This window comes from Mytilus californianus, unplaced genomic scaffold (assembly GCF_021869535.1).
Source record: "Mytilus californianus isolate M0D057914Y unplaced genomic scaffold, xbMytCali1.0.p SCAF_6, whole genome shotgun sequence".
In the NCBI taxonomy this organism is placed as follows: Eukaryota; Metazoa; Mollusca; class Bivalvia; order Mytilida; family Mytilidae; genus Mytilus; species Mytilus californianus.
This window is the reverse complement of record NW_026262712.1, coordinates 699420-711434: the sequence shown is the minus strand read 5'-3', so window position 1 is coordinate 711434 and position 12015 is coordinate 699420. Positions and strand designations below refer to the sequence as shown.

The window sequence follows — 12015 nt, the reverse complement described above, 5'->3', positions numbered from 1 at the left end:
TAATAGGTAAAAAAAGGCTAAAATTTTCAGTTTTGACAAAATTCAGATAGATACCTATAATTTAGATATTAAAATTTGACAGCAATAAACCAAATTACCAAATAACCTGTTTTTTGTAAGAATAATATATAATAAAGATAGCTATAGATTTGGATGAAAATCCAAGTTGCTTTGAAATAATCTAAAGTGTACTTACTGAAAATAGTCCGAATTGCAAATTCTAGCTTTTTTGACCTAGATTAATTTAATCCTTAAATTTGACAGCAATACACCAAACTTCTTAACAACCTGGGATTCAGTAAGATTAATATATTACCAAGGTAGCTGTATAGTAAGATGAAAATCTAAGTTGATTTGAAAAAGTTATAAAAAGAATTAAAGTGTACTATCTGAATATAGTCCGAACTGCAAATTCAAGCTTTTTTTACCTAGATTAATTTAATCCTTAAATTTGACAGCAATACACCAAACTACATAACAACCTTGGATTCAGTAAGATCAATATATTACTAAGATAGCTGTATAGTTTGATGAAAATCCTAGTTGATTTGAAAAAGTTATAAAAAAAATTAAGGTGTACTATCTCTATTTTGTCTGAACTGCAAATCCTAGCTTTTTGGACCTAGATTAATTTAATTCTTAAATTTGACAGCAATACACCAAACTTCTTAACAACCTGGGATTCAGTAAGATTAATATATTACCAAGGTAGCTGTATAGTTAGATGAAAATCCAAGTTGATTTGAAAAAGTTATAAAAAAAATTAAAGATGCCTATCTGAATTTAATCATTCTTTTTTTACCTATTAATTAAATTCTTTCATTTCACAGCGATGAATCAAACTAACAAATAAACCGGAATTTTGTAAGATCTTTATTTAATTTAGTTAGATGGGCTGATTTATACCAGTGAAGACTAAATTTGAAGGTCTAGACTAGTCGAGACAGGTCGAGACTGGTTGACTGAGTCGAGACTAGTCAAGACAGGTCAAGACAGGTTGAGACAGGTCGAGACTGGTCGAGCCTTGGTTGAGACCATTTCAGACTACACCAAGATCATCAAGTACTGAATCAGACTAATTAAGTAAAGTCGAGACCTAGTTGAGTACAATTAAGAACAGTTAAGTACTGTCGAGACAATGTCGAGACTAGTCGAGTAAAATGTGTGCTCGACTTTACTGGTCGAGCACAAAAACTGGTCTTTTCAGACTCTGATCAGTTTGTAGTGCAATTAGACGTGATTTGTATTGGGATAATGTTTAATCTATGGCTCCACATTTTTTTGTTAAGCTTTTCTTTTGTTTTACCGACATATACCAATCAGCAATAATCTGTAAACAAGATTTAACTCCTACTGAGGAAAGATTATACCAGAAAAAAATCTGATAAGTACTTAGTGTCTTTTTGTTGTGGGGATGTATAAGTACTCTGTGTTTTTGTTAGATGTATTTCTATTTGTATCCATGTGATGAGCTGAGCTTTTTTTAACTGATTTTTATAGTTTGTTCTTATGTTGTACTGATTCACCACTGTCCCAGGTTAGGGGAGGGTTGAGCGCTCACAAACATGTTTAACCCCGCCACATTCTTTATGTGCCTGTCCAAAGTCAGGAGCCTGTAGTTCAGTGGTTGTCGTTGGTTCATGTCTGTCATATTTGTTTTTCGTAAATTGTTTTGTTATAAATTAGGCTGTTAGTTTTCTCAATTGAATTGTTTTATAATTTTCAGTTGCCTATAATTGCTTACATCCACTTTATTTGAACTTTGATGGAGAGTTGTCTCATTGGCAATCATACCACATCTTCTTATTTTTATATCATCAAAGTCTGCTCAAACACTTTGACATATGGGTCAAAGTTCAAACACATACAACATCACAAAGCTGTGATGGGTGATATAGGCAGACAAAAGTTTCACTAGTTTTAAAACTATTTATATTTCAATTATACATTCTCACATACTCAATCACATATACAAAACTATCAACCAATCACAATCAAGAATTACTCGTATTTTCTTCACTACAATTCACATAGAGATAAACTGCCTTAAAATAAGATTTAGATACGATTAATACATAATTTTGCTTCTTATAAATTTTGACTTTTCATCCATTTCAGGAAATAAAATTTCATAACAGAAGATATTTGACTTCACAATAAAAAAATAAAAATGTAAGCAGACTTTTTTTTAACATATTACATCAGTTGGTCCTAACTTCTTGTAGTTAAATTTTCAGAACTTCATCTTCAATGATTTTTTGCATTGCAGTTACTGTCAGTTAGCAGTAATATCAGTAAAAGTAAAATATTACATTTTAATAATGAAGTATGGTATATGATAATTCTAATGCAACACTGTCTGTACTGTAAATTCAGAAATTATTGCAATGTTTTTATTATTGCGAAAAATGCGACAGGATTATAATCGCGATAATTTAAATCGCATTTTGAAATATTTTATATGATATAAACAGGATTTTTCTCAATATCGCAAAAATTAAAATCGCATTTAAGTTTAAAATGGCAAAATCGCAATAATAAATGCACGCAATAATTTCTGAATTTACAGTATTAAACATTTTTGACTGGATAAAGCAACAAATTTTAGAGCAGTAATTCAAAGATTGATGATCTGATATTGGCATACAAGCCCTGATGTCATGTAAATGATTATACTATGTATGTTTTAACAGTGTGCACTATCATAATAGTATTCTACTTGAAAATTACAGCAAGAACTTCATATTTCAACTGTAACTTTTTAGTTAACTAATTTTTTAGTAAAACGTTTTTCATTTGTAAGTTTACAATACATTTTTAGTGGGTGCAATGAACTAGAAATTCTTGAAATATTTATCCATTCCATCCCTTGCAACTTTTACGTAAGTGCTGTTAGATTTTATACTAGCAATAATACCTAAAATCATTTGAACAGTAATCTATTAAATAATACTGTGTTTCATATTACAATAAAAGATAGTCACAGTCTGTTACATTGGAATATAGTTTCAATCTTCACAGTAGAAAACTAGTCATAGTCTTTACAATGGAAAATAGTCACAGTCCAGATCTGACCATCATGGAAATGAAATGAGATGAACTACCACAATGATGAACAATGTATTTTCATTTTTTCTTTTGTCCTGAAGGTCTCTCAAAGCTTTGTTTCATGCCTCCACCTTTTGCTGTATGGAATTTGAGATTTTGTGATGTGTCTGTCATCCATGGGGCATCAAACTGTGTAGTATCTTGATCCACAAGATGGGTGTATTTTGTCCTTCCTGAACGTCCAAAGTTTTTAACCTGTTGATATACAAAAATATTATTTATATTTGTATGTTTTGTGGTATTTCTCATGTCTAGAAAAAGTGTGGAAATTTTTTCAATTAAACTGTATTTGAAAATGTATTATTGTGTGCTATGGAAAAATTTAACAACAAATTGAAGGCTAGCTTTTTTGCCAATTTCGATGTGTAGCAAATTTTGTGACATTGTACTTCCATGACAATCTTTTTCTTCTTTACTACAAAAGTAAAATAATATAAATTTGGAAGTATTTTGGTCAAATTATTTTTTTTGTCAAGAAATTATTACTCAGGAATAAAAGTTTGTTTACAATAAACTGTGCTCAAGATTCTATATTATAAAATGATAGACTTAAACTCAGTTCCTTACTTTTATTAACAACTTATTCTCATATTTGATTTATAACATACTAAAATGTATATATCCAAATTATAAAAAGTATAAAATAAACAATTTACGATGCATGGGCTTGATAATTTTTAATCAGTATTTTGTGTGTATTTTAGTCTTGATCCCATCTTATTAACCATCGAGGTTTCCTCTGAAGACTGCTGACGGTCATATAACCAAATATAGACATAAAAATAGATATAAATAGATAGCAAATCTGTGCAATTGGATTTTTCTAGGTCTGTTTGATTTCATATTGTAGGTTAAAAATATACGTTAATCATCATTTTTACCTGTATGAAAATGATTTTTTGTGGATCGAATCAGTCAATCAAATCGTTTACCCATGTTTCTGTTTCAATGTTGACATTCTTTTCCTTATAATAACTGAACATGCCTAATTCATGTGTAACCAATCTCTAGATAAGAGGTTAAATTAAAGGTTACATAATTACGGATTCAATTAGGTCGAAATTATTCACTTGCATTTGTTAATGACATACCTGCATGACTTTAGGTAAGACTGTCTTGTTAAAGTGATCTTCCAGTGTGGGAGAAGAGAAATCTTGTTGTAATCTGTCATCATCTGCATCCTGAAAAAAATATATTAGTTAAATAAAAGTTATTAAAACAGAGATGTAGGTTAAAGGTCAATGTAACATCTATTGATCAGAATATTGAACGGTATATCTAACTGGAAATGAATCTGATAAGCTTTTCAGTATAAAATTGATAAAATTAATAAAATCCCAAACTTCAGGAGAAGCGAGATTTATGGATTTTGGAAGCGTCTGACTGCAAAACCATCTAGATTGCTCAATAAATTAAACACGTTATTACAAACATTCAACAAATACAAGTTTGATCTTAAAATTGATATATTTTGTCAAATAAAATTACCAATATAAGTGTGATTTATTTGATGTGAAGTGCTTTATAATGGTTTGTGAAATTCGCAATTAATACTGGGAATGCAATCAGCGCCATTTTTTTATTGCCCTGTCTGCATTCTGTACCCTTCTCTGATGAAATGAATGCGATAATGACAAATTTGAAGCGACAGATTACAAGTTTGATACACTGGCATCACTCATTACGTAGTTTGAATGGCATCTATTGCTAATTAGAAATTATACAGATAATAGGGAGTACGTATTTTACACTTGTCTGTTTCTGTATCGTGTAATTTATTTACTATGACTTGACGATAAAATCTGCAATAATTAGGTAGTTTCAAGTCCCGTCAATATATAAGTTCCTGATCAGATTTAAGAATATTCCGTACCTGCCAACTTTCACTATTTTGGCTCCAACTACAAGATGTTGACCTTTTCTCACTACTACACAATTGTGATTGTAAAAAAAAGCCCTTTAAACATGATTTTGTGAAAATCTACACTAAAAATCGGCTGGTTTCCCATTTTGTACTTTTCCAAAGGGAGACAATCATGACCAGCAATAATTAGCCAATGAAAATCAGTATTTCCTGTAATAGTTTTTATTGCTATGATTTAAATCAGGCTTTATGAATATTAATCTAATTTAATATGATGAAGTGTGCTTACTTTGACATAATTGGGAGCCTTGTAAAGAAGAAAGCATGTAAAATGATCTGACATTTTTGTCTGATTCTATTTCTGTATTAATATTAATTCTTACCAAGAAGAATGCCCCTCTGTGGTAATATTTCTGTAAGAATTTGTATTTCCCTTTAGGAGCCTTATTTGTGACAGTTTTAGGATTTAGTTTCAAATCCTGTCTTCTATCTTCCTCTGTCATGTTTCTCATTCTCTCTATCTCGGATTTCTCCTTCTCTATTCTACAATATAAATAACACGTTATTACCTATCGTAATCAGAGAGTCAAAATAAATAAGGTACATCATGTTTTTTTGTGTCTGCCTTTTTTCACGATTTAATAACAAAATGATCAAGTTTAATTTTCATTGTATATTATTTTCACTGATTGGTCATAGTAGTCTAGTGTACTTAGTTGTAAACACCATAAACTTTATCAACTGATAGGGAATTGATAACAAAATAATACAAATTCTGCCAACTAAAATACACATAGTTCCAAGAACATTAAAGGAAGGTAAGTTATGTACAATGCAGCATGTGAAAATTAAAAGATTTTGATACATTTTGTGATGGTTTAATAGAGCATTTCAGAAGCAAATGAAAATAAAAATTTCTTAAATGTAATAAAAAGAAAAATAAGGTACCTTATCTTACTTTGTAACCATTTTGAAAATTTATATAAGAGGCTCTCTAAAGCCTAAATCACTCACCTGTGATTTTTTGCTTAAATCTTTCATCAATGATTATTTTTGCTTTTCAATATATATTAAATAGTGGCTTAAAAATTCCATTTAAATGTTCTTTGTATCTGTCATATTTTCTTCAAAAGCAAAAAAGTGCATGTTACCCCTATGTTCCATTTCAGCCATAGTGGCTATGTTTCTTGACATACAAGGAAATAAAATACAAAATTTATACTAAATACTCTGAAACTCATTCAGCCCAAGTTTGGCTGAAATTGATTCAGCAGTTTCAAAAAAGAAGATTTTTTAAAGTAAGCAAACTAGATGAACAAATTGTGTAAAATTGACTTTAAAGGTAATAACTCCTTAAGGGGTCAATTGACAATTTTGGTCATATAAGTTTATTTGTAGACCTTACTTTGCTGAACATTTTTGCTGTTTACAGTTTATCTGTATCTATAATAATATTCAAGATAATAACCAAAAACTGCAAAATTTCCTTAAAATTACCAATTTAGTGGCAGCAACCCAACAATGGGTTGTTAGATTCATCTGAAAATTTCAGGGCTGATAGAACTTAACCTAATGAACATATTCCCCCTCTCCCCCATGTCAGATTTGCTCTAAATGCTTAAGTTTTTGAGATATAAGCCATAAACAGCATTTTACCCCTATGTACTATTTTTAGCCATGGTGGCCATGTTTTTTTGACGAAACAGAAAATAAAACAGAATTTATTCAAGATACCCTAAGGATCATTCAGCTTAAGTTTGGTTGGAATTGGTTAAGTAGTTTCAGAGAAGATGTTTGAAATAGTTTACAACGAACGGATGACGACAACAACAACAGACGACAGATGCAAAGTGATGGCAAAAGCTCACATTTCCTTTGGAAAGGTGAGCAAATAATTAAGGTTGAATAGCAGTAATATCCACCTTAATAAAAAATTAAAAACTGATATTTTGGTGAACAACTGTGAACTTTAACATACAGTTCACTCATTTCAATTTGAATTGTAACATGTATAAAGGAAGGAACAAAGTTAAGAATTCCAGATATTTCTTAACGTTGTAACTGGATGCCTGTTATGTTATTATTTTGTGTGATTGAAAGAGCATTGGGAGAGAGTAAACAGCTATATCCAGTATACAGGCCTACAAAGACTACATGTGTTAAATATTTTAAGTGAAACGATCTATACAGTTCCACATTGTAGTATATCATACTAACGTTTCTCTCTCTTCCTTGTCCCGTTTCAGTCTTCGCAACTCCCGTACTTTCCATGCTTCATACTCCTCCTCATCATTTTCCTCACTAGATTCCAGCTGATCACATGCCTCTGCCATAATCTTTTCTTCTTCAATCTCACGGCGAGCTTCGTCAGCCACCATCTGTAACAGAACATCGCAAATATATGTGAAATGGTAATCCACTACTTCTGTATTTCTTTTGCTTACTTCTTTGACTTTATCTGCATACATTTCACTTTTATATATAATGTATTGATATCTCTTGATATGTATAATTTGTAAAAGGCATTTATCTATTATCAAGGAATATCACAGCAAACCTTTTGATATAAAAATAAGGAGATATGGTATGATTACCTATGGGACAACTATGCACCTGAGTTCAAATGACGGGAATACATGAGCAAGCAATTTTAGGTCACGGTACCGTTGTATGGAAGTTGACGCTAGGATCTTGGCACTCTAAAAGAATGTTTGGTGTTAAATTAGAGCTGGGTTCGAGTTGCACAGACTTTAGTTTTAAGGAAGTTTTTTGTTGACTTTTGTTTGACGTTTTTTTTTCTTATGCTATGTTCTTGATTTTCTAATTTGGTTAATGTATTAACATCAGATCCAAGATTCCAAAGGAGTAAGTTCGGTAAGGACCAAATTTGGCCCTGATTATTAAGTTCAATGTTTCAGGATAAAATGTGTTTTAAGTTGATTAAAAGACACGTGAGAAAGTTATATAGAACTATTTTGCCAATGTTTTATTTTTAAGCATTGATTTTGAAATCCCAAATAGGTTGAAAATAGAGATTTTTGAGAAATTGGACAAAATCATCTGGATTTCAACCAAATTAAGACCTACGAAACATAGAGCACAGGCGTCGACAAACAAAATATTCAAGTCAGATATGTAAAATGTCATAACAAACATTAGGCTTAAATATCTTTGTTGTCGACGCTTGCACACTATGTTTCCTCTCCAAAAAATCAACATAAATTTACCCGTTTTCATTGAATTTTCACGGAAAATCAAAATGAATGCTATTTGTGACGTCATGAATAGAACGCAAAAACAAAAGAGACTGTTGTTTTATGCGCATCCATCCTGTCATTTTTTTCTTCTTCTAAATTTATAAACTAGTTAGGAATGAAAAGGTGATAAGGGAGATAATCTTCAATAAATTTATAAACTAGTTAGGAATGAAAAGGTGATAAGGGAGATAATCTTCAATGTCAGAGACAACAACACCCCAAAAACACAATTTCAACCAATTAACTTGTAATAACATGTTCCTATTTTACTTCAACTAATGTCTTCATATCTATTTCAAAGTTTTTAAAAGAGGCCTACCTTAAGTGTTTGTTTACGTCTGTCTTCGGCTAATTTCTTGGCTTCTATCTCTAACTGTTTCTGCTTCAATTCTTCTCTTTCTTTCTCCTGTATGGTTATTCTGTCCTTTCTGCAAAATAATATATCAAATTACCTATATGCTACATACTTATCATGAAAAGGAAAGAAAGAAGGAAACCAGACTTCAAGTTATATCATGCTTTTACATGTTATAGCAGAAATCATACTTAAGTTCTATACCAGAAGATCTGCTGTTTTATCTTTCCCATACCAACATGACCAATACTGATCAATATGTCAATGATAAAACACCAATGGTTAGGAGCTCAGTCACTTGTTGAAAATCAAAACATGCCAATATCACAGAGATATTTTGTTAGGCATAATGACCCATTTACCCTGTTTCAGGACTATTATTCCTGGAAGGTGTTATTTAATAATTTATGAGGAGGTGTAAAGTAGGTAAATCCTGCTATGTTAAGTAACTCTAAATATTATGATTTTCAAGGTGTTAGACAATTAGTTGTATATTACACTTCTGTTTTGTTTTTAGTCATGTAATCACAGTGGATAATCTTCCAATGTGTTAATACCCTGTCAGTGGATAATCTTCCAATGTGTTAAGGATGTTCCTCATGTTTTTTATATTTTGCCAGATATTCTGAATCCTCTGGTTTTATCCATGTAGTGCCATTAAAAATTTTGCCCGCTATCCCCTACTTTTCTTTTCCTCATTTTGTTACATATAGTTTAAAAAGCAATATTTGAAAATCTTATAAAATACTTATTTTTTCATTGTTTTTGAAAGAAAAAAGGTGCCAATGTTAAATGTATGAAAAATCTAGAGAGAATCATTTCCCGCCAAATTTTCGATGGTTTATTTCTCGAAAACAAGCACACGAACCCATTATTTTTTTCTGCTTTTTTAGTTCCTTCATTTAAATACTTTCAATTTATAGCAGTCTTTTAAAAAGTTTGTTATTTTGAAACAGAGTAGCGAACATCCTTAATACCCTGACTACGCATTACTAATCTATACACAAAGAAGCTTTTCATCAGATATATCTAGACTCTAGTTATCTACCACTCCACAAAGTTGATTATGATATTTATCCACTATCAATAATTAGTCATAAAATTTTAGAATCATGAGAATACTTGGTAAATCTCACAAATCAAAGTTTTTTCAAATCTAACTCATCTCTCATAGATAACTATCGTAATCAACAAGTGAAGTGGTAGAATCTATATATATCTCATATAAAGCTACTGTATAGTGGTTTATTTTCGTGAGGTTTAATTTCGCCATTTCAAATGACAAAAAGGTTTGCATGGATTTATTTGGAAGTTTTTCTTGTCCTTAATTATAACCATCTATGATAATCAAATTTATGCAAGATGATGTTTTCATGCTTTTTTAAGTTAATCTCAAAGTTAGTGAAAAATGAACTCCTGGCAAAATCGTTCGACTTTACACTACTACATGCACAGTTTTATAATGTTTAGTCAGAGTATTAACACATTGAAAGATTATATTTTGTCATATTCTTTATATCAGGTATTGGTAATAGGTTTATTGGGAGTATTTAAGGATAATTTATAGCCATAAAAAGGTTTCTAATGTTTGACATTTGATTCATACTTATATTCATGTTGTATAATGTGTTATTATACAATTCTAATTAGTTTGGTTAAAACTTTGCAAAAACAAAGGTCTTAGAAAGGACAAAAGTACATGGTAATATGATCCATATAAATAAAAGAAGTAGTGTGGTAAACGTCTATAAAGTCAGAATGTGAATATATATGTTCAAACTCTTTTAGGTCATTTTTTAGTAGCAATAAACAAAAAAACTATGTCAATTGGACATGCTTTGATACTATATATGCCCTTGAATTTTTACTAGATAACATTTTTGTTCGCTTTGGAGATTCCGTATATCGTCAGGTTATCGGAATTCCAATGGGGACTAACTGTGCACCACTTATTGCGGACCTTTTTTTGTATTGCTATGAGTTACAATTTATGACAAAAATCAGCAAAGACCCATCGAAACAACATCTGATACACAAATTTAATAATACTTTTAGATATTTGGATGATATTTTGGCTCTCAATAATGACGACTTCAGTAGGTATACTAAAGAAATTTATCCTGTTGAACTTACTTTAAATAAAGCTTATACTAACAATGACCACTGCCCTTTCCTCGATCTTGATATCTATATCATTAATGGAAAGCTTAATACTAAAATATATGATAAAAGAGATGATTTTTCATTTCCTATCGTTAATTATCCATTTTTAGATGGTGACGTTCCCTTGTCTCCATCTTACGGTGTTTATATATCTCAACTTGTACGATTCGCTCGTGTATGTAACAATGTTTTAGATTTTAATGAGAGAAATTTATGTATTACTGAAAAATTATTACACCAGGGTTTTCGATATCACAAACTAGTCAAAACATTAACTAAATTTTATCATCGGTATAAGGACATCAAATATAGCTCAACATGCAGACTTCTTATACTTTCAGGTATTTCACATCCAATTTTTTATGGAAATATTCTTTATAAAGCACAAAAATGTCAGTATTCACCTCTGAAGCTAACAAAACCTTTAAATAGACTTATTAAGAAGGGATATAGTTACGATACTGTTGTCAGGTCATTAAAGATTGCATATTTTGGCGTTAATATTGATTCACTTATAGGGTCTTTGCATCGGCACTAAACACATTTATTTAAAAGCCAGTTGTTGGCATGACACAGGTTATGTTCTTCTCATATATGTTATGATGGTATGATACTAAACCCCTAACGGGAAGGATTGTGCCTGATATTCATATGATGAAGACATAATCTTTCAATCAGTTTAATTGGTCTGGAGCTGGCATGTCAGTTAACTGCTAGTAGTCTGTTGTTATTTATGTATTATTGTCATTTTGTTTATCCTTTGGTTACATCTTCTGACATCAGACTCGGACTTCTCTTGAACTGAATTTTAATGTGCGTATTGTTATGCGTTTACTTTTCTACATTGGCTAGAGGTATAGGGGGAGGGTTGAGATCTCATAAACATGTTTAACCCCGCCGCATTTTTGCGCCTGTCCCAAGTCAGGAGCCTCTAGCCTTTATTAGTCTTGTATTATTTTTAATTTTAGTTTCTTGTGTACAATTTGGAGTTTAGTATGGCGTTCATTATCACTGAACTAGTATATATATTTGTTTAGGGGCCAGCTGAAGGACGCCTCTGGGTGCGGGAATTTCTCGCTGTATTGAAGACCTGTTGGTGACCTTCTGCTGTTGTCTGTTCTATGGTCGGGTTGTTGTCTCTTTGACACATTCCCCATTTCCATTCTCAATTTTATGTCTATAAGACAGCAAGCCAACAACAAAAATAACCAAAAATCCTCTAGGTTGCACTTCTATAAATATAGACAATGCAATTTCCCACAGGAACT

At 31.0% G+C, this 12015-nt stretch overlaps 1 protein-coding gene across 1 annotated transcript in view; it reads right to left on the bottom strand.

The window, feature by feature from the left end:
* Positions 1 to 1909: 1909 nt before the first annotated feature.
* LOC127705094 (microfibrillar-associated protein 1-like) overlaps positions 1910 to 12015 on the bottom strand; it is a 38318-nt gene continuing 28212 nt past the window's right edge. Inside the window, exons 7-11 of the mRNA XM_052209363.1 lie at positions 8549 to 8657; positions 7190 to 7350; positions 5356 to 5515; positions 4200 to 4289; positions 1910 to 3303 (exon numbers count right to left, since the gene is read on the bottom strand). Coding sequence (XP_052065323.1) covers positions 3127 to 3303; positions 4200 to 4289; positions 5356 to 5515; positions 7190 to 7350; positions 8549 to 8657 — 697 coding nt within the window. The 3' untranslated portion in view covers positions 1910 to 3126. The remainder of the gene's footprint in view (positions 3304 to 4199; positions 4290 to 5355; positions 5516 to 7189; positions 7351 to 8548; positions 8658 to 12015) is intronic.